This window comes from Taudactylus pleione, unplaced genomic scaffold (genome assembly GCF_031769625.1).
Source record: "Taudactylus pleione unplaced genomic scaffold, aTauple2 ptg001012l, whole genome shotgun sequence".
Classification (NCBI taxonomy): domain Eukaryota; kingdom Metazoa; phylum Chordata; class Amphibia; order Anura; family Myobatrachidae; genus Taudactylus; species Taudactylus pleione.
In genome coordinates, this window is record NW_028285413.1 from 684,893 (window position 1) to 709,003 (window position 24,111).

The 24,111-nt window shown below is 44.3% G+C and overlaps 1 protein-coding gene across 1 annotated transcript in view; it reads left to right on the top strand.

Moving 5' to 3' along the window:
* The window catches only part of LOC148454303 (usherin-like), a gene marked incomplete at both ends in the record, with an annotated part of 948,215 nt that overhangs the window by 638,151 nt on the left and 285,953 nt on the right, over positions 1–24,111 (top strand). Inside the window, 2 exons of the mRNA XM_088461074.1 lie at positions 11,489–11,639; positions 11,772–11,914. Coding sequence (XP_088317200.1) covers positions 11,489–11,639; positions 11,772–11,914 — 294 coding nt within the window. The remainder of the gene's footprint in view (positions 1–11,488; positions 11,640–11,771; positions 11,915–24,111) is intronic.

Sequence of the window (24,111 nt, forward strand, 5' to 3'; positions counted from 1 at the left end):
GATTGATCAGGAAGGGTTAGCTATGGCGTTGCATGTCGTTAAATAATGGAACCACAAGTTGGAGGCGTTGTTGCATAATAATCAGGAGAACATAGAGGAACAAATGATGGAAAATAGGGAAGTTTCTCAGGCTGCTCAAGTTCAAAACAAAGACATTCTACAGTATATAAATCTTAAATACACGTTATTTTGCCTCAAGACTAGAAGTTTCAGGGGTTTTTTTTTTCTTTTTAAGGTGAACTGAAACTTCTTTCTAAAACAGCATCAAAGAGACCAGCAGAAAGCTTAGGAAATAAAAGTCAGTTTAGAATTAGTGGATGTTTGGTAAAAAGATATTTCTTGGGAGAAATAACGAAAAAAAAAAAAACATAAATATGAGATTTTGATCACTTTTTCTGTTTAATGAAAATATATAAAAAAAAAAAAATTCCTAAAAGCTTATTTTTATTTTTCTACATTTAATTTCTTGAATTTGCATCTTGCTGTTACTATAAAAACCTGTCCTACGTTCCTCAAATTTAAATGGTGCCAGCTTCCCAGAAATTCTATCTGATCTTGTTTCCTGCTGTATTGTAATACAGGTTGAGTCTCCCATATCCAAAATGCTTGGGACCAGGGGTATTTTGGATATCGGAATATTCTGTATTTTGGAATAATTGCATACCATATTAAAATGTCTTAGGTATAGGGCCCAAATCTAAACACAGAATGCATTTATGTGTTATATACACCTTATACACACAGCCTGAAGGTCAATTTATACTTTATTTTTTATAATTTTGTGCCTTAAACAAAGTTTGTGTACATTGAACCATCAAAAATCAAAGTTTTCACTATCTGTCATGCTAAAAATATTTCGGAATATTTGGATATGGGAGACTCAACCTGTATAATATTATTATTATTATTATTATTATTATTATTATTATTATTATTATTATTACAATTTTTTTTAAATGGAGAGGTTGGTTTAGACACTGTGCTAACTATAAAGCCTTCCTTCATGTTAATGTTCCATCTTCCCTGGTATAATCGTTGCATCTCCTTTATGTCTTAGTGGACTCTTTCTCCTTGCTCCTCACTAACGGATCCAAGGTTTTCAGGAATCTATTCCAAATGATCATTCAGATAGTGCTCACTCCATCTTATTGAACAGTCTAATGCTTTGTATTTTTCTAGCATATTTTACATAATTTCTTTGTAGTTGGAATGTTTTTTAGAGTTCCTCACAAACTTCTATACAACTAACTTAAAGCATTCCAAGCCTCTCATTTTTAATAGTTTCCATTTATTTTTTAAACTCATTTTCTGTTAGGAGTTTTCGAATGCCGGTCCAACAAAAATGTCTTAATTTACTACATAGACTACCCTCCAAGAATCCAACAGCAGTCTCCCAGAAATTCTGGCAGAGTTGGAAAATATGACATAGACATGAAGTTCCATTAGTTTTTTTCAAGAATATTTGCAAAATTTGCGTTATGACCTTGTCACAAAACCAGCGGTGTTTCATCAAGGTGGGTCACTTCATTCCTGAAGGTCATAGGCACAGCCATGCTGTCTCTGATCAGGTGAGCACCAGTATCCAGTCTCTAGCTGTCTCCTGCACTCACATGACCACGTCAGCCTATCCCTGACAAGAGCGCCCTATTTAAGGCTGCACCTAACACTAGCACATGATCAGAACAATGTGGTTCTTTATCTTCCAATGATCTCACTCATTAATGAGTAAGTGCTACCTCCGATCTACTGCCTGAAACTATTGGATTCCTGCAAGCTGCCACCTCTGAGTCTGCTCCATCCACTCATTGTGCTGTATCCTCCTTTAACCTGCACCTAACCAGCCTGTGTTCAAGCATCGTTCCAAGTCTGGTGCAACTACTGTGACTTCCGGTCCCAATCTGGTACAAGCCTGCAGTTCCACTGCAGCTGGCTGCTGCTCTCTCCGGTCCCATTCCAGTTCAAGCCTGCAGTTCCACTCTGGCTGCTACTCTCTCCGGCCCCATTCCGGTTCAAGCCTGCAGTTTCACTCCGGCTGGCTGCTGCTTTCTCTGGCCCCATTCCGGTTCAAGCCTGCTGTTCCACTCCGGCTGGCTGATACTCTCTCCGGCCCCATTCCGGTTCAAGCCTGCAGTTCCACTTTGGCTGGCTGCTGCTCTGTCCGGTCCAAATCCATTTCAAGCCTGCAGTTCAATTCCGGCTCAGTGGCTGTTGCCTCCATCCCCAGTCTGGTTCAAGTCAATAGTTCCAATCCAGTTTCATGTCTGTTATTTCCGGTCCCTATACTGTTCAAGCAAGGACCAAGCATGTGACTTATCCTTGTTTCCAGCCGAAGTCTCCTGGGTGTCATATATCCTTCCCCAGTGCTTCTAGATGCCAAGTCTACTATCTACAGTGATCATGACTACAAGGAAGTCCTTTAAGTACAACTCTCCTGATCATTGTGGGTACAAGTGGACTGTACCTCACTGTACTTCAGATCACTTTTCTGCTCTGTAATTGCATTGCTTACGCTCAGCATCACAGCTCCTGACCGACTCTTAGTCCCTCTACTCACTATACCATTGGTACCTCTATCGATGGTGATTGTTGCCCTGTGGGATGGTGGTTGTTGCCCTGAGGGACCTCTCTTAGTAGCAGATGTTTTAAGGTCTGGAAAGTGATAAAGTGGAGAGTGATAAACTACCAGCCAATCAGCTCTTAAATGTCATGTTACAGGCTGTGTTTGAAAGATGACAGTTGATTGGTTGGTCATTTATCACTCTCCAACTTATCTCTTTCCAGAGAATAGTACATCTGCCCTTTGTACTGAGTCTCTGCTCCAGCACCCACTCCGGTTGCTGTGGACAGATAATTGGTAGCCCGTCTGGAATATGCTAGCAGATCATGCAGATGTTGCAAAAGGATTACTGGACCTGGGTGACTGAAGGCTACACCCTCAAAGAGGAATCTAGATCCAATTGAGTATTCCAGCCCCTTATCCCTATATTTAGGGTAAGGGGTTGATGTCCACTCAATTGGTTCCAGGGGCAGACTGGGATCCTTCCAGATGTCGCTGACCTCTCTGAAGGCACCAGGCATGTTCCGCATGGGTACGACCCCATGAGAAGACACCTGATATAGTGGGCAGCACAGACGGTGTAATGGTTAGCGTTACTGCCTCACAGCACTGAGGTCGTGGGTTCAATTCCCACCACGGCCCTAACTGTGTGGAGTTTGTATATTCTCCCTGTGCTTGCGTGGGTTTCCTCCGGATACTCCGGTTTCCTCCCACACATATACTGGTAGGTTAATTGGCTCCCAACAAAAATTAACCCTAGTGTGTGTGTGCATGTGATAGGGAACATAGATTGTAAGCTCCACTGGGGCAGGGACTGATGTGAATGGACAAATATTCTCTGTAAAGCGCTGCGGAATATGTGTGCGCTATATAAATAACTGGTAATAATAAAAAAAATAATATAACCACCACTATTCCGCTGTAGCCCATCAGCCCAGTTCACGGGTCCGGACTCATAACCCCAAGCGTGACAGACGTGTACAAATTACTAGCTGTACAAGCTGATAAAACAACTAAATTGTTGCAATTTCTTACAATCTGTGAGTGGTAGACTCAGTATTAGCCTTTTCTTAATGTGAAGTTGAGAAACAGATCCATACAAAATACACTACAATGAATGTAAAATATAAATATGTATATGTAATCACGGCACTACACGGGCCGATGGATAATAAATAATAAAGAATTAAGTTGCTCTCCGGCATATCTTCTGCCATCTCCCCTCCCTCGTCATGCTTGGAAAAAACGCTCGGCGGCCTCCCAGCAATAATATGCAGCCGGGTCCTGAATTATTTGTTGGCACAACTCAATTTCAGCACTGATTCCTATATTAAACTCTGAAAGAAGATATTCGGGGAATGACCCAGTTTATCATGAGCACACATTGTGGTGCTATTTATTGTATGTGTATTCATAGCCTGCCAGTATCTGCATATCTCAAGTGCACCCGTTATGGCTTCACTATGTAGACTTTCATTTCTCATCAACGCTCCTCATTGTACACTGATAGAGGGGAATCGTGCCCATATCCGCACTGGCAGATGCAAAAACGTCCTGACAGTTACTCAGAGGAATTGTGTGTGGATAATATTTCATGAACACTAGAGATACAAAATAAATAATCTGGAAATACACAGAGTTCAAACACAGTCTATGTCAGAAGCTCATTTTCTTCCTTCTCTGGGGAAAGTGCATTGAGAACCACATTCGCTGGCTAAGTAATGCCCCCATCTAGCATAGCTGGCTCAACAAGAAACTTATTTACACCAAGTAATTGTAACTTTTTCCTTTACATACACATTACTGTATATCTATCTATATGTATCTATATATATATATATATATATATATATAGATATATAGTATACAGTACAGTATATATAAATATAGACCTTATGGTGCATATAAGACATCAGTGTTCTCCCCAGAAATTTTTTCCAGCCAGGTGGCATCCAAAAGTACCCGGGTGGGGGCCTTCGCAATTATGCACGCGCAGGGGAAAGGGGTATCTCCCTTACCAATCCAGCCCGACAGGTCTCAGGCTGCTCCCCCACTGGCGCTCAGTCAAAAGTGGCCATTATGCAGTGCCCCCTGTATTTGTGCCCTTTATACAGTGCCCCTGTAGTTTTCCCCTTTATGCATTGCCCCTGTAGTTTAGCTTTGCCCTTATGCAGTGCCCCCTGGCTGAAGTAGTGCCCCCAGGCTTAAATAGTGCCCCCAGGCTAGCACCTTATGCAGTGCCCCCAGGTTTAAAGTGTCCCTTATGCAGTGACCCCAGGCTGGTCCCTTATGCAGTGCCCCCAGGCTGGTCCCTTATGCAGTGCCCCCAGGCTGGTCCCTTATGCAGTGCCCCCAGACTGGTCCTGGCCCCAGCCCAGCACTTACCTTTACTTGCTGGCCACTCGCACTCCCACTCCCGTTGCCTCGCGCTGACTGGATCTAACTAGATCCAGCAGGCGCGTGGTGCAGGCTCCTCACGTCACGAGTGATGTCATAACGTCACCCGCGCAGTGCATCACTGGGAACGCTTGCCTCTGAAGCGATCGGAGGCTTCTTTAGCCTCCGATCACTTCAGAGGTCAGCGTTCCACAGTGGGGGTCGGCGGGCAAAAGTGGCGGGAGGTAGGCTGCTTCTGCCGGGCGATGCGCCCGCAGAAAGCAGCCTGGGGAGAACATTGTACATAATCATTTCACAGGTATGGTCACGCTGCCCAGCCTAGCGCACAATAAAATGTTGGTGCCCGAAATATTGTGGTTTAGTTGCAGAAAACAAAAGTGAAGAGAATTTATTTTGTTTTCCAACAGGGTAACTGACTATTTAAAGCAGTAAAATAAATGTCATTTCCGATACAGTTACCTATTTATTTTTTTAGGAAGCAGCTGATTGGTGGCTACGGGGAACTTGTCCACTTCTCAGCTCCTCCGTTCTTTTCACTCCTTGATACATCTCCCCCATGGAGCCTGAACACTAAATAGCTGGCAGTCCTATTTGATCACCTATTAAGTTATAAGTCCAGGTATAAAGCGCTACTACACTACCTCCATGATGCTCCTTTACTGAAGCATGAAGCATCAGTCCTACACCAAGATGGCCGCTGACAGCGCTAGTATGCATGTGCGGTGCCATCTTGTCACTGTGTCTGAGCGCCACAGTTCTACATGGATGTCTAGTACTCAGCTCCGAGGAGACTCCAGTGTTTATCCCATACTGCCGCTGCGCGATATGACCGGACAGTCCACTGTATGCTCCGCTCCATCCCCGGTGTTACTGTGAGTACGGCTGTACAATCTGTGCACCACAATAAACCCAAACCCCTCGTTATGTGTCATTTCCTGATCTGCCTCATATAATGATTCTGCTGGTGTGTACTAGTATTGAACTTGTGTGTATCACAGAACACATATCAGCAATACATTGGTACCGATTACTCAGGGCTTGATAAAGGGTTGCTGCTACTCTAGGCTGCCGCACTTGTAGTACTCCCACCACCAGAGGGCAGGGGAGAAGGGTCCACTAGAGAGGAAGCAGGGACCGTGAGATTTAGTGCATAATAACAGCACATATATATATATATATATATATATATATACACACTGTATATAGGTGAGTCAGCTCTCGGCTTATATATATGTGCTGTTATTATGCAGTATATTAATTTGTAATTATATGACCCAGAGTGAGTGCTACTATTTGGTAGCAATAATTAGTTTGGGGTGAATGTTTGGGCGTGGGGAGTTGCTCTGGCTGGGCCTTTTTCAGGCCATCACCACTTAATTTACATAGATACTTTTTCATCCCCTTTTTATTAGTTTGTTTATTATTTATGTCATTTTAATTATCTCATTATATTATATTAATTGATTATCTTTACACATCTATACTTTACACTTCACTATCACCTTTTTTCCCATTTCATGTGATGCCCTGGGGATGGTCCTTGGCTGGATTCTTTAAGGGTGCTCTGCACCTCAGATGTGAACCCTTGAATGTTTGGGACGCCGGTATAGAGGAGCCTTGACGCTGGCCCAGCGCTTAATAATATATTTGCAAATGTATGTAACTAATACCTCTGAATTTCTATTATCATGTAGGATTCAAGTATTTTTTCTGATATTATTGCAGTGTGCTGGAGGGAATATCCTTTTTTTCTGTGGCTAAACTAAGCGACAGAGGAGGGGCACAAACACATGGCAGTTTAAAATAATAACACATCTACTGTAGGAAACATAGTGACTGCAGTGGAAGACGGGTTGGCAGTATATTATAAAACTATATGATGCTATAGAACAGTGGTGTCAAACTCAGGCCCTTCAGCTTTTGTGGGACTACATATCCCAGCATGCCCTGCCACAGTTTTAGCATGCCCTAATAGCAAAACTGTGGCAATGCATGCTGGGATGTGTAGTTCCACTGCAGCTGGAGGGCCCAAGTTTGATACCTCTGCTATAGAATGTTTTCATGAATCAAAAACTAGATCAGAGTCCCGAGGCCAGTACAGGGAAATATTTTATTTTATTTATGTAGTGGAAGCCAGTTAAAGCTCTGATTGATGAATTTACTAATTGGTTGGTTGATTGATTAATGAGACGAACAGAGAAACGGTTATACTGTAACTATAAAGAAAAGAAAAACTGAAACATGGACCTATAGTGTAGAAGCCAGGTAAAGCATGCCATTAATTGATTTAATGGATGGATGGATTAATTGAGTAATGATTATATGAAAAGAGAAGCAGTTACAATTATAAAGAAAAGAAAAACTAAGAAATTGGCATTGCAAAATAGAAGATCGTCTAGTAAAGGATAGCCCAGTTAAGTACAATGAAAAGAACAATGGTGCATGATGAAATTGTCCTTGGGCCCTCCCACGCACCCTTATGTTGTATATTATAAAGGACATGCACAGTTTAACAAACCAAGCACTTCGGCGAGAGGGACTGTCACTTTTGTGTTTGAAGTGTTTGTTTTTTTTGGACCCCATCGTCATCACTACAGTTGTATTATTATTATACATTATTATCCACACCCTCATCAGTGTTATTATCATCACATAATATTAGCTAATCCTCCACTGGAATCCACCGTTACAGAAGTATCTTATACCTCTTTCAGACTTATGCCAAATACCTGGGTTTTTGCGCGTGAACACGCATCAAAGTGGGTCTGGTGTAAGTCTGAAAGATGCAACCCGGGTTTACAGTCACGGGTCTGCTACCCAGCTAGCTAGCAGGTTTTTCGAGGGACTTGCAACCTGGGTAGATGGCCCGGCTCTTGTGTGAAAGGGGTATCCCAGCTTCAACCTGTGCTCGGTGTTACGAGTCGGGTTGAAGCTGGGAATTTATGTCTGAAAAGAGTATTAGTTATAATTGGCAACAAAGGTCTGCTTCATAGAATTTGTAGTTAATTTTTATGAACATGACTTTTAACACATTTCGAGGAAGTAGCACACAAGGCTGTGCTTATCAACCTTTCAGAGTACACACAAAGAGGGCGGGTAGCTTTACTAAAGCAAAGCTAGTTTATAAAAGGGGACCCAAATTCCCTTTTTTAGAATTTAAAGGGATTGTATGACATGCTAATTTGTACATTATCATTAAAATAATCCCTTACCATTCTATTGATGCCTAATGTATTAGATTGAGTCATGGAAATGGTGTCAATGTTGGCAATATTATTTTTTTTGGCCTTAATTATTCCTTTTATTATTAGAGATGTTTTCTTTAACATTGTGAAATATTGTTTAGATTTCAGGTGCCCTTTCTTAAACCTTCTTTTCACTTGCACACCGACTTTAGTAGATGTTAAATACAATCATGACTGGCAGCAGCTGCAGCACTAGTATTGGGTTGTTGCTTCTGCTTTCCTATCGACTGATCCATATAGACTCATAGTACTTCTAGTAATGGTACCCTAATGATGTTATCAATTATTACAGTGACTGATCACACAACACAGTGTTTTATTTTAGTTTTTTTTAACACAGTGCATTAACACACAACACAGTACCTCACAGAGCTCTTAGTAATGATACCCTAATGATGTTATTTTTTTAAACACTGCCTGAACACAAAACTGTTTTATTGGAAGGTTTTTTTTAACACAGTGCCTTAACACACAACAAGTTCCTCACAGTGTTTCTAGTAATTGTAACCTAAGGACATTATTTTATAACACAGTGCCGGAACACACAACAGTTTTATTTTAATATTTTTTTAACACAGTGCCTGAACACACAAAACATTGCCTCACAGTGCTTCTAGTAATAGCACCCTAAAGACTTTGTTTAACACCGTGCCTAAACACACAACACAGTGCCTCACCGCACTCCTAGAAATGGTACCCTAATGGCTTTTTTAACACAATGCACACAACAGTCTTTTATTTTATTTTTTTTAACACACTGCTTAAAGAACACACAGTGCTCTTATGGCAGTGGGACCCTAATGAAGTTTTTTTTTAATAACTCAGTGCCCCTTTAACACAGTGGTTCTAATGTTTTGTTAGTTTTACAAAATGCTTGAACACATAACACAGTTCCTCACAATGCCCCAATGGCACCCTAATGATGTTATTTTTTTAACACAGTGCCTGAACAAACAATTCAGTGCCACACAGTGGGCCTGATTCAGACCCGCTCGCTGGGTCGATGGTGCCCTAGTGCGCATGCACGAGACCCGGGGAGCGACGGGGAAGCCGTCGCTCCAGGTCTCACACCGAAGGGGGCGTGCTGTCGATGTTGATTGACAGCACGCCCCCTTTAGTGGGCGTGCCGGGGGCGTGTCTGCCAGACGGAGGCGTTCCCAAAATCACTCCAGGGCTTGTGGCTGGGAAACCCTACCGCAGGGTCTCGTCGCAAGCCCGATGGTCGCGATGGTCTTGACCATCGCGACCATCATCATGGACGCTCGCATAAGCTGTGGGTGGTAACCCACAGCTATGCGAGCATCCAAGAGGCCGCTCCAAGTTTAGGTAGGAGGGACGGCCCTGATTCAGAGCGAGCGCTCTGGTCAGAGCGTCCGGCTCTGAATCAGGCCCAGTGCTCCTAGTGATGGTTCCCTAATGCACACAACAGTGTTTTATTTTTTTTTTTATTAACACAGTGCTCTTTTGGTAGTGGCACCCTAATGGAGGTTTTTATTATTATTATTATTATTATTATTATTATTACAAGTTATTTATATAGCACACACATATTCTGCAGCGCTTTACAGAGAATATTTGGTCATTCACATCAGTCCCTGCCCCACTCTATACTCCCTATCACATACACACTAGGGTTATTTTTGCAGTGTGGGAGGAAACCAGAGTACCAGGTGGAAACCCACGCAAGCACAGGGAGAATATACAAACTCCACACAGTGGGGCTGTGGTGGGACTCAAACCAACAATCTCAGTGCTGTGATGCAGTAATGCTAACCATTACACTGTCTGTGCTGTGCTGTAGCACAGTGGGCCTGATTCAGACCCGGACGCAAGCGCTGAGCGCTCACAAACGGGTTGATGGTGGACCAGAGTGCATGCGCACAACGGAGCCGGCTCCGTCGTGCGTATGCGCGAGACCCGGATAGCGACGGGCAATCCGTCGCTCCGGGTCTCATACCAAAGGGGGCGTGCTGTCGATGTTGAGTGACAGTACACCCCTTTTGGTGGGCGGGCCGGGGGGGTGGCTGCCCAGACCGAGGCGTTCCCATGAGAGCGCCTACCGTCTGGGGGTGGCCCCACTGACATCACAAGTGATGTCAGTGGGAGAGCTTTCGGCTCTGTTTGGGTCGCAAGCCCGATGGTCGCGATGGTCTTGGCCATCGCGACCATCATCATGGCCACTCGCTATAGCTGTGGGTTCCGCTGCGCCCTAAATAAAGGTTTAAATTAATTGAGATGCTGTTATACACTATTAGTATTCCTAAAGCCTTATGGTGTCTGCAGTCTCCAACAAATCATGTGTGTGCAGGGGCTTATCTATAAAGGGTGCAGGGTGTATGGATCCAGGGGGGCACACACCGCTCACCCTGCACACATATTTTTAATACTTCTCTGGAGTCCCGCGTCGGCTGTAGAGCGCTGCATAAATCGCTGTGAAAATGGCCATTTTCCCGGCATACGCAGTAGGGAAATCACTGGGATAATGGCTGCCTCGCCATTTTTCCCGTGACCTGCGCATTGCACAGTAGACTCTGGGCACAGACTAGTGCCCAGAGTCTACTGCTGTGATCAGTACGCTGCCGGCCGTCAGGGAGCCCCTACCTATCTTATTACGCCTTTGTGTGTGTGTGTGTGTGTGTGTGTATATATATAATGCTCCTGAAGTGCAATTTACTGTGATGCATTCTCTGAACAGTTTACATCCTTAGCTTCATTCGTACATGTCATCTTGTGAAGGAACTTGTCTCTTGCCTAGTGCCTCTGCCTAGTGCCTCTGCCTAGTGCCTCTGCCTAGTGCCTCTCTTACTAGTACAGTTCGCTGTGCGCCTCCCATAATCTACCGTCTATTTTGCCTATGAGCAAAACAGCCCCAACAAAAGTCATAGCTGTATCTTGAATTGAAAACATAAGGACAGGAAAAAAGAGCAGACTTTCTGGGGGCACATAATACACACCATATATTTACTCTTTGCTTAGTTTGCACTAAAACGCTGCCTTTTAAATGTTATGTACCATAAAAGTGAGGTTTATCTGCATGAAGAGTAAAATTGTTGCTACAGGTAAAGATATATTTTTAGTGCTATTTTAACCCTGCTAGCCTGGTGGTAATGCAGAAATAAGATTTGGTGTGGAGCTAGTTCAGCAGTGAAACATTAAATTAAATGGTCCATGTTAGCATTGCTGTTGATCCTGAGGAGAAGCTTTTCCAGTATACGGAGCATTGCAGAGTAATCCGGCATATGTTCTGCACAGTTTTCTCTGCTCTAATTCATCCATGTTTTTCCGGCAGCTCCAGATGGCGTTCTGCCTCCCAGGCTCTCATCTGCCAACCCAACCAGTCTTCAGGTTGTCTGGTCTTCACCAGTTCGCTATAATGCTCCTGGCTTACCCAGCTATCGGCTCCAGATGAGATCCACGGATTCCACCGACAAAGTCACAGAGTAAGCAGATTTGTAACCATTCCGTTTTGTCCCGTTACCTAAATACAGTATATGGGGTGCCCTATTAATGATCATAATAACGCCGTCATGTATGGTGGAATTATTTCATTTTGTTTTATTTTGCCTCTGCAGTTTGTTTTCAGGCCCCAGTGCCTCCTTCACCTATACCATTAAAGATCTCCAGCCATATACGAGGTATGAAGTAAGGATCGTCGCCTCCAATGCGCATGGCGATACCTATAGCAGGTGGACTCATGTTTCTACTGAGCAAGACAGTAAGTAAATGTCCATGGTCAGATGCCTCGGGAACACGGGGGTCAGTCTCGTTGGTTCTTACAGGACATATAGGACAACATGGCAACATGATAATTTGCATTTTCTCCCATTAAGGAGAGCTCCAGTATAAGTTACTTTTCCAATTTGAGTTGAGGTGACTGTATTAAACTACAACACAAACATCTCCAACAGGCAGCTCACAGGAGCTAATGAATGGGAACATTTCTGAAACTATTCCTAACAGTTATATTGTATCCCTGTAGGGCGAGCTGCTGGAATAGGGTGTTTTGTTGTATCATCAGCTAATTTGTTTCAGAAATAAATGAGGTTTTTATTGGAGATGTGTGCAGACCCCTTTTGGTTTGGTCCTAAATCATCGTCCTATTTTGGTTATGGCAAAACCACCCTCAAGTGTTGTGGTTCAGATTTGGTTTTCTCTAAAAATGTATAAAAATAAATGAAATCATGAAATTTAGACCTATTTTGTTCCTTTAGGATTAATACCATCAATAACGGTAATTTCTAGTCAATTTTCTCCACCTCACAGCCCTGAAATCACGCTGGAGGGACTTACATGCAATACAAAACACACAAGATACTTTTTTTAAAATCCAAGTTACAATAAGACCCAAGTCAGGACTCTGTTTTACTGGGAACCCCAAAGTGTTTCCGAAACTGGGACTCAGGGCTCGTTTCAGACCCGCTCACTAGATGCGTTCCCACGCAGCGAAAGTATGTAAATCCTGCAATCACACGGCAAGGCATTAGCACGCCCACTATGTCTTGGCGTGCCATCGCGGTGTGTATGCAGACACCCACCAGCTTGTCTTAAGACGCCCACTTATACACGTCATCCCCAGGAAGTGTATGCAACCATCGGTAACATCGAGTACCATCGGAAGCGAACGCAGCACTTGTGGCTGACCATACCCTACCGCAAGCACTGCGAGAGCTTCAGTGTGTAAAATAACCAGGTGACGTGTACTATGACTCTGTGCCTTAATTATGCACACCTGTGAAACGCCATTAAGACACTCAGGCACGCCTGCGTTCGCACCACCACTCCCCCCGTTTCCATAGACCAACCCCTGTTACCACCCACCAACGGCTTCTCCTGTCACTCATTCTAGTGAGGTGGCTGTGCGCAGCGAGCGAACGCTTCCCGATCGCATGGACTAGTTCGCGCACTGCAAACATTGGCAGGCTGCGCGCGAACGCAGCCTAGCAAGCGCGTCTGAATCGGGCTCTCAGACCCTTAAGTTCGGGTATGTTTTGGTTCTCTCAAAAACAGAACCATTCATCTCATGTTTTTATTAGGACAGCTGAAAATGTTTATTTCTTCAAGTATCCCAAGATATCGGTACAGGAACAACTCTCATCTCACCCCAAACAGGTGACTGAAGCCCCAAATGTTCAACCTTTAATTATTGGATTATTATTGTTAGAGAAGTGCACGGACCCCCGTGTTTGGTTCAGTTTTGGATTCACACCTTGCAATTGGATTTGCTCATAACTCTTATACTTACCGACCAGAGGCTTTTACCTGACAATTTAAAGCGTCACTAATATTACAGTACATGCAAGCACACCGCGCTTTTCTTGTTAGTGCTGCTTTGAATTCTGTGGTTGAACCTGGTTGAAAGTGGCGGTTTGCAAAAAAAACGCTTTGTAAATAGACCCCAAAATATGCAGCCAGAAGGAGGATTTTAATAGGGCTCTTTGCAATGTGGCTGTTGAACGGTATTGAAAAGATAAGTGTCAAATACATAATGTTTTGGGAAGTTTTACCCAATCTTATCACAAATAAAGTTTAACTTTCAAGCTATCATTCAGAAGATTTTTTATAGGCAATTTCTACATGCTCTAGGGAAGACATTGAGTTAGACCATTAGATATGGATTGTAAAACGAGTTTATACAACAAGGACATGAAGAGAGACCATTCATACCTCCACAAAACATATCAATACATCCACAAATAGAGATCTCATATATACTCTGATATAAGGGCCTGATTCAGAGCCGCTCGTAAGCGGCAGCTCGTTCGCTCCAAGCGATGTTTGCCCAACTGCGCATGCATACGGATCGTAATACACATGCGCGAACCAGTCAGTGCGGCCGAAAATCGTTTGTTCGCTAAATAGCGAGTGCCTGCTATTTTGAGTGACAGAATGAGGCGTATGTGGGTGGTAACAGGGGAAGGTGCTTGAAAACGAGGAGTGGAGATCCGAACGCAGGCGTGCTTAAAGGTCAAAACGGGCGTTTTATGGGTGTGCATAATTAATACAGCAGCGTCATTGACCACGTCACTGGGTTATTTTATAGTCAGAACTGCTCGCAAGATTGTGGTAGCAAAAACCAACCACAAGAATAGCGAGCAGTTCATACGCTGGTCGATGTACTCGATTAATCTAATAAATAGCGGACATGACGTAGGATGCGAGCGGCCAGGGGGCGTATTTTTTCAAAAAACGACCGCAAGTTTTGTTCGCTCGTTCAGACATACAGACCGCAAAGAGCGAACGGTTCATTTGAATAGCCATCCCTATTTTCTGGACGAACGACCGCAATAGCGTCCGGCTCTGAATCAGGCCCTAAGTCCTATATAAAATGCACAATCAACTTCTGTTTTAAAATGTGGTAACAGTACTTGTTTGGGATCTATGGGGCTGGTTCAGAGATGGACGCTGTTCATACGGACGCAGCGGCTGTGCGAAATTATACAAAAGACGAAGGAGGCGTCTTATGTAAAAAGACACTCACTGACGTCTGCACCGATCCGGAGCCGCGTCCCAACATGCACTACGTTCTGCAATTTGGTGCTTAAAAATATACTAAAAGATATTTAGAAAGCAGCCTCATCTTTACCCGCGCTGCCGGAGGCATATACCCACCTTATTAATCTGACGATCAAGAAACTTCATTGTAGAGATAGCGATCAACCATTGATGGTTTGCAGTCATGGATGGTCTGTGACCGATGTTTCTGCCATTGATGTGGGAGGCCCGGTGCAGCACATTAGTGGCAGACGTCCGATGTCAGAGGTGTTTGCAATCATATACGTCCACGTTCCATGCATGCACCAAACCATTGCTGACTCAACTGCCAATGGTTTTTCTACAGATGACTTTAAACCATCGACCATCGACGGCGTGTGTAGTAATTATCAGATTCTCATTTCTGGATTTCTGAGTTTCCTGGATCGTATCTGTATAATAAAACGTTCCAAAAAGGAATCTCTATGTAACAAGATGATTTTATTTGTTAAATAAATATAAAAAAAACTGTCTTTAAGAATTTTAGGTTCATATCCTGTTCTCCGCGGTGGGCAGAGGCAATGTTCCACTGCACATATCGAATACGAGACCTAAAGGTGGTCGTTTTCCTGTGCACCTCTCTTGGATTTGAAGGGAAATGTGCAGAGTTGGTGGCTCGTGGCTGTGAGGTGTCTCACAGGTGTAACTGTGCAGACAGTATAATATTTTATATGGTAACATTGTAATATCAATATCACATTTAGGCCCTCATTCAGAGCCGCTCGCTAGCGGCAGTACGCTCGTTCCGAGCGATGTTCGCACATCTGCGCATGCGTACGGATTTTTGTACGCATGCGCGAACCAGTCAGTGCGGCCGAAAATCGTTTGTACGCTATATAGCGAGTGCCTGCTATTTTGAGTGACAGAATGAGGCGTATGTGGGTGGTAACAGGGGAAGGTGCTTGAAAACGGGGGAGTGGGATTCAACCGCAGGCGTGCTTAAAGGTCAAAATGGGCGTTTTAAGGGAGTGCATAATTAATACAGCAGCGTCATTGACCACGTCACTTGGTTTTTTTTAACTCAGAATTGCTCGCAAAATAGCGGTTGAAAAAACCAACCACAAGAATAGCGAGCAGTTCATATCCTGTTCGATGTACTCGATTAATCTAATAAATAGCGGACATGTCGTATGGTGCGAGCGGCCAGGGGGCGCTATCACAGGTACGGAGATGCTTTTAGTAGAGAGATGGTCTGTAGAAGGACTGTGGGTGATCAGAACATAGGTTTCCCCGAGAACCAGCAATCAATGTGACATCCGGCTGGTCAGATGTGGTCTCATGGCTTTAATAGACAGAAAACAGAGGATAAGAACTATATATTGCAAGCGCATTTCCAAGCCGTCCTTATACTTGTAGATCAGAAAATATCCCACGCAAATAAATACAGGCGCTAACAAACCTATAATAAACCTAAGTCTCTTATAGGTAATGACCAATGGTGGCTCAGGTTGGTATCATTTCATATATCATTCTTATTCTTTCTTCTTTAAACTCGAAATCCTTGTATACTGTACAGTATGTAGTCTCTTATTATCCTTCATACAACTCAAGAGAAGAAGAAACAGCCAATAGCGTGATTCTGGAGAGTAGTAATGTTAGTAATCAATACCTAAATATTAGACTCCTACAAGGCAGTGAGAGCACATGCAGACTGTAGGCAGATTAATGGACATATGACAATACAGACTCCTTCTCTAGCCGTCACATATAACCGTACTTCTCAATCTCCCCAGATGTCCTCCAACAAAGGGAAAAACTCCAAATACTGTACTACTGAGATTGTAATGAAAAAGTTAAAAAAACACATATACAGTATATGGAAAAAAGAGGGACCTCTGCCAGATGGTATGTCTACACTAGCAGGTAGAGAAATAAGCATAAAATATACAGAGACCAGGATACCAATAGCCAATGTGCAAAACGCCAGAAAAATGGCCGCGACAGCCATTTTCCAGGTGTTTTTTACAGCGTTGACAGCGGTGCCGACTTGGGACTCCAGAGTGGTAAGTATAATATGGGTGCAGGGTGTGTGGTGTGTGACCCCCCTGGACCCAGGGGCTGCACACCCTGCACCCATTAAAAAAACGCCCGTTTGGACTACATCACATTGTACAGTAATTTGGACAAATACTTCACAGAATGGTAACATTGGTTCCCAGAAGACATAATAGGGGGTTGGGGTCCCTGTCAGACCTCCTGTTGGTGTGCGCTGGGCAGAACTTTGACCCAGGGAACCTGTTCTGGGCCTTACACTGGATGGATTTGGATGACATAATATAATTTGGATGAAAACTTCACAGACTGGTAACTTAGGATCCCAGAAGATATACTAGGGGGGTTACGGACCCGGTCGGGCCTCACGTTGGTGTACGCTGGGCAGAACTTTGACCCATCACATAATGAAATGTAATAACTTGTTAATTTAAACTTGGGCAACGCCGGGTGCTTCAGCTAGTAGGTTATACAAATTGGTATAGGGTATATTTACTAAAGGTCAATTTTGGCTTTTTGGATTATCAGTGATTTTCTGTGTGATTTGCAAATCAGGGACTTACTAAAGGCAAATTAAACTATAAAATCGACAATAAAACGTATCCTGACCAAAAACGTCCAACGGACAAACATTGATACTTTCACACAGACCGTTACAGGATTCTCTCATTTACTACAGTAACACTCGGATTGAAAATCGCCTCTAAACAGAATATAGAATTATCAGAAATATTCCCATATAAATAGACTATTAATAACCAGGTGACTTGTAGCTTGTAAACACGTTCTACTGGTAGGAACTTAATTCTGATGCCTATAAAAGGAGACACACGTATGTGGCGCACTATGGCTGCACGTTACCTCCTGACACCATTTCCTGCGGCATAATTTCCTTGACCCGTCCTCATACTCATTATAATCCACCTCCAAAGGTTCCGGGGCCATCTTGGATTTCACACGGTGTAGCGTGTCGGAAAAAATGCTTCACACACTGGCGCTTGTGGCGTTTTAAATGCCCAATAGAATTCACAGCATCAACTGCTGCCTGCCAGATGGCCGATTTCTTCTCGCAGATGTGTATTGGGTCTGGTGACCAAATATCTCCTCCGAGGTAAGCGACAAGGAGTTTACCAACGCACAAGTCTCCTCAAAGTTACACCCGACATTGCGGCCAGATTTAGTTTTGCAAGGTTGAGGCTCCTCTCCCGAATCAGTGTCCTGGCTCTCTGCCTCCTCCATCACACTGTCCTCACCACCTGGGTCCCTCTCCTCCACCACCCTGTACTCTCTTACCCCACTCCTGGCAGCTTCCATAACTAATATAAACATAAATACACAAAATGCACTTAAATACTCACACAAAACTTAAACACACACATACACCCAAGTCACACACACTCCCCCAGACAGGGGCGTATCTATAATGGGTGCAGGGTGTGCGGGGAACATGGGCCCCTGGGTCCAGGGGAGCCCCGCACCGCACATCCTGCACCCATAATATTACTTACCTCTCCGGAGTCCCACGTTGGCGCGGGGGTCCGGCGCTGTAAGACGACTGGAAAATGGTTGTGGCGGCCATTTTCCCGTAGTTTGCGCAGTACAGGGAAAAGGCCGCCATGGACATTTTCCTGCTGACCTGTGCATACACCATAGACTCTGGGTCTCCGGCGCAGGCAGCGCACAGCTCAGTGCGCTGCCAGCCGCCGGGCGGGGAGAAGGGGGGGTCCCGCGTTGGAGACTGCACATGGGCCCCCTCCTCTCTAGAAACGCCCCTGCCCCCAGGCACACACACATCCCAAGCAGATACATTGACAGAGACAACATAAAAAAAATTAGACAAGATGAAAAATAAGACACATTTTAAAATAACAACAATAATGCAGAAATCACTTTTTAAGCACCTACAGTATATCAGGTTCCCCGTCTCCTGCTAAACACTTCTCCCTCCTCTCTCGCCATAAAACACCCTTTCAATCTGCTTGGGTGTGCGCCAGCCTTTTTATAATAAGTTTCTGTGGCTTACGGTGCATTTGGTATATGTTGCCCAATAGGAGTACATAAGGAAGCGTTTGCCGATTTTGCAGGTGATTTTGCAGGTGATTTTGTCGGTGATTTTGTCGGTGATTTTGCAGGTGATTTTGTCGGTGATTTTGCAGGTGATTTTGCAGGTGATTTTGCAGGTGATTTTGTCGGTGATTTTGCAGGCGATTTTGCAGGCGATTTTGCAGGCGATTTTGTCGGTGATTTTGTCGGTGATTGTGCCGGTGATTGTGTCGGTGATTGTGCCGGTGATTTTGCCGGTGATTTTGCAGGTGATTTTGCAGGCGATTTTGTCGGTGATTTTGTCGGTGATTGTGCAGGTGATTTTGTCGGTGATTTTGTCGGTGATTTTGCAGGTGATTTTGTCGGTGATTTTGCAGGTGATTTTGCAGGTGATTTTGTCGGTGATTTTGCAGGTGATTTTGTCGGTGATTTTGCAGTGCACATTCCAAATCATCCATTTTCACACTTTTGAAAATCGACCCACATCGCAATCGATTTTAACATTTATTTCAAAACAGAATGTTAGTAAATGAGAGATTTAGCCAGTGATTTATACAGTCGATTTTGAGACAATTTCAATCGATTAAAATTGACATAAAAATCGACCTTTAGTAAATATACTCCATAATTTCTGCCCAATTGTGATTGTGGAGGAGTTTGCTGCATGAGATATGGTAACCCCATTTTGGGGGCATGGTTGCGCCCCTTTGGAAGGCTTGCCCCCAGACAGAATCTTGGTGCTGTAACAATAAAAGCTGTAGGTACTGTATCCATGCTTCGCTCTATATGTGTGGTTTATGTTACCCAGACTTTGAACTACACTAATTATTTGAAGGAACAAAACTGTTTCAAATGATTACAGCAGTTTACATCAAATACACCAGAAAGTGTCCTGTCTTGTAAATGCCCAGTTATTAATTAAAACGTAAAATTCTTGTTATTAATAGTCTTCATTCTAATTGGCTCATGTTTAGAAGGAAGTTGTTGTTTTTTATACGCACAGCACTGTCATGTACTTTTAATAGATTCTACTTTAATTGGAACAATAACATATTTTATACATTTCTTTTTCATTCAAATAAATACTGTCATTTCTGTGGTTCAAATTATTTTAATAAAATGTATTCCAATTGTAATGTGAATATCTATTTTTTAGAGATGAGCGGTTCGGATTCTGTGGAATCCGAACCGCTCCGAATATTGGGGATCTGAGTCCACCCGAACCTTGTTCGGGTGTTCACCGCCTGACTCGGATCCCCGTTCAGGGCCGAACGGCGGCCGCCTGATGTTGGATTCTCACTTGAGAATCCGACATCAGGGCTCCTCGCGTGTAGGACAGAACGCTGTGATAGCGGTCTGCCCTACACAGACACAAACACACAGCCGCCAGCGGCAGCTGTGTGTTTGTTACAGCAGCCAATGAGAGTCACACAGACTCTCATTGGCTGCTGCACGGAGGGAGCCGGCTGGAGCTCACACATGAGCTCCGTCTTCCGGCTCCCTCCGCAGCGTGTGACAGGCTCAGCAGAGCGGACGGCGCAGGAGCGGGGATACAGGTACATTTTTATTACTTGTGTAAGGGCCGGGAGCGCTACTGGGGGGGGTCTGCTACTGGGGGGGTCTGCTACTGGGGGTGCGGGGGGCCATACTACTGGTAGGGGCCTGCTACTAGGGGGGGCTATACTACTGGGGGGGCCTGCTACTGGGGGGGATCTGCTACTGGGGGGGCCATACTACTGAGGGGCCTGCTACTGGGGGGGCCATACTACTGGGGGGGCATACTACTGGGGGGGCTGCTACTGGGGGGGCCTACTACTGGGGGGGGCTGCTACTGGGGCAGCCTACTACTGGGGGGGCCTGCTACTGGGGGGGGCCTACTACTAGGGGGCCATACTACTGAGGGGCCTGCTACTGGGGGGGCCTACTACTGGGGGGGGCATACTACAGGGGGGCTACTACTGGGGCAGCCTACTACTGGGGGGGCCATACTACTGGGGGGCCATACTACTGGGGGGGCATGCTAATGGGGGGCATACTACTGGGGGGCATTCTACTGGGGGCACTGCATAGGGGACCCTACTACTAAGGGGACTGCATAGGGGGCACCACTGCTGGGGGCATTGTGTAAGGGACACCACTACTGTGGGCATTGTGTAAAAGGGGCACTACTGTGGGCATTGTGTAAAAGGGGCACTACTGTGGGCATTGTGTAAAAGGGGCACTACTGTGGGCATTGTGTAAAAGGGCACTACTGTGGGCATTGTGTAAAAGGGGCACTACTGTGTGTCGTAACATAAATAAGAGACACTATTTTATGGTGTAATGTGAATCAGGCCCTATGTGCGGTGTAATGTGAATAAGATTGTGCACTGTGTCTCCTTGGGCCGTAGCCCACTATGTAAACAAGTACTGTGACTCTGCTGGCCGTACCCCACTGGGTGGGTGCACTACTTTTCATTTCTGCCACTGCTGTGTGGCAATGTGTCATAGATGTGCTTTATACTGTGGTGTCTGTGTCGTTGTGCCGCTGCTTTGTCGCTTAGTAACCAGTCGGCTCACTGCAACCTTTGGCCAATAATGTTGAAAACAATATTATAAGCTGTGATATGGTCTAAATTGACTGGAAATTAATGTTATTGAGGTTAATAATACTCTAGGAAGAAAAAAAAGACCAATTTATGTGATTTTAGTTTTTTTTGTACATTTTTGTAAAAAAATCAAAATCCAAATCCAAAGCCAGACGATGAATTAGAACCAAATCCAAATCCGGCAAAAATGGTCCGGCCCACATCCCTACTATTTTTACGGGATCCCTACTCATAGGGCCTGATTCTGAGTTGGACACAATTGCAGCTTAACTTGCGTCTTTTGCTGCAGTTGCGTCTTTAGGCTAATGCTGCTTCAATGGCCTTTTCTGGAGTACATCCCTGTGCTGAGTGGTACTGTATGTGTAGGGGGCCCAGGGGTAGGGTGGGTTATATATATATATATATATATATATATAATATATATATATATATATATATATATATATAATCCTGTGTTGACCGGCATGCCTAAAAGCTTTTGCTGATGGTACAGTATGTAATATATATATTTGGAAACACAGATCCAGCACTCACCATACTAGCAACACAACAGGCCCGGGTGCTCAGCCAGAAACAAAGTATGAATAAATCCAAGCAGGGAGTGGCACTCCAGGACTTGTACAGAAATATTTCTTGGGTGTTTATATATATATATATATATATATATATATATATATATACTTGTACAGAAATATTTATGTGTGTATGTATGTATATATATATATTAGGGGTGTGCACCGGCCACTTTTCGTGTTTTGGTTTTGGATCTGGATCTTTCTTCGTGTTTTGGATCTGGATTGGTTTTGCCAAAACCACCCTTCCGTGTTTTGGGTTCTAGGTTTTGGATCTGTATTTTTTTGAAAGAAAGCATAAAAACAGCTAAAATCACAGAATTTGTAGGTTTTTCTGCTCCTATGCTATTATTAACCTCAATAACCTTAATTTCCACTCATTTCCAGTCTATTCTGAACACCTCACAATAGTGTTTTTATGTCCAAAAGGTTGCACCGAGGTAGCTGGATGACTATGCTAAGCGACACGAGTGGGCGGCACAAACACGTGACCCATCTAGGAGTGACACTGCAGTGGCAGACAGGATGGCATTGAAAAACTAGGCCCCAAACTGTACATAATGCAAAGAAAAAAAAGAGGTGCAAGATGGAATTGTCCTTGGGCCCTCCCACCCACCCTTATGTTGTATAAACAGGACATGCACACTTTAACAAACCAATAATTTTAGCGCCAGGGTCTGCCACACAACTGTGGCTGAAATGATTGGTTCGTTTGGGCCCCCACAAAACAAGCTGGCAATTAATCTGTCCCTGCACAAACTGGCTCTACGGAGGCAAGATGTCATCCTCATCCTCCTCATCCACCGATTCCTCACCCTCTTCAGTGTGTACATCCTCATCCTCACAGAGTATTAACGTACAGGTCCCTCTGTACGTTCTGGAGGCTGGTCTCCCTGGAAGAGTTGATAATTCATTTTATGAACATCATCTTCTCCACATTTTGTGGAAGCAACCTCCTACGCCTTTCGCTGACAAGGTTCCCGGCTGCACTAAACACTCTTTCGGAGTACACACTGGAGGGGGGGCAACTCAGGTAAAATAGAGCCAGTTTGTACAGGGACCTCCAAATTGCTTCTTTTTCCTGCCAGTACAGGTACGGACTATCTGACATGCCTACTTGGATGCTGTCACCGATGTAATCCTTTAACAGACAGACGCACGCTTGTCGCTGCTGCTTTGAGGATGCAAGTGCGGCTACAGCCTACACAATTCACAAAGACAGAAAAAAAAAGAACAATATTTTTATTGTTTGTGTAGCACACTTTGAGGGTGTCACCACCCTTTAACAGACAGACGCACGCTTGTCGCCGCTGCTTTAAGGATGCAGGTGCTGCTACAGCCCACGCATTTCACAAAGACAGAAAAAAAAAGAACAATATTTTTATTGTTTGTGTAGCACACTTTGAGGGTGTCACCACCCTTTAACAGACAGACGCACGCTTGTCGCTGCTGCTTTAAGGATGCAGGTGCGGCTACAGCCCACACATTTCACAAAGACCGAAAAAAAAAGAACAATATTTTTATTGTTTGTGTAGCACACTTTGAGGCTACTGCGCACACAATTCACAAACACAGAAAATAATTATTTTTTTGGTTTGGACTGGAGTGTACTTTGGGGGTTACAGCACCCTTTAATGGTCTAGCCAGCCGGCCCTTTACTTATGACACAGGCGCACGCTTGGCACTACTTTGTTGATGCACGTGCGGCTACTGCGCACACAATTCACAAACACAGAAAATAATAATTTTTTTGGTTTGGACTGGAGTGTACTTTGGGGGTTACAGCACCCTTTAACGGTCAAGCCAGCCGGCCCTTTACTTATGACACAGGCGCACGCTTGGCACTACTTTGTTGATGCACGTGCGGCTACTGCGCACACATTTCACAAACACAGAAAATAATTTTTTTTTTGGTTTGGACTGGAGTGTACTTTGGGGGTTACAGCACCCTTTAACGGTCAAGCCAGCCGGCCCTTTACTTATGACACAGGCGCACGCTTGGCACTACTTTGTTGATGCACGTGCGGGTACTGCGCACACAATTCACAAACACATAAAATATATTATTTTTTTAGCACTTGGGGGGAGCACCCCTGATGGACAGAGCACCACCTGGACAACACTACAGCACCCCTTTAGGACTGGGACACTGCACAGGACTTTGGAGTGGACACAGCCCCTATGGA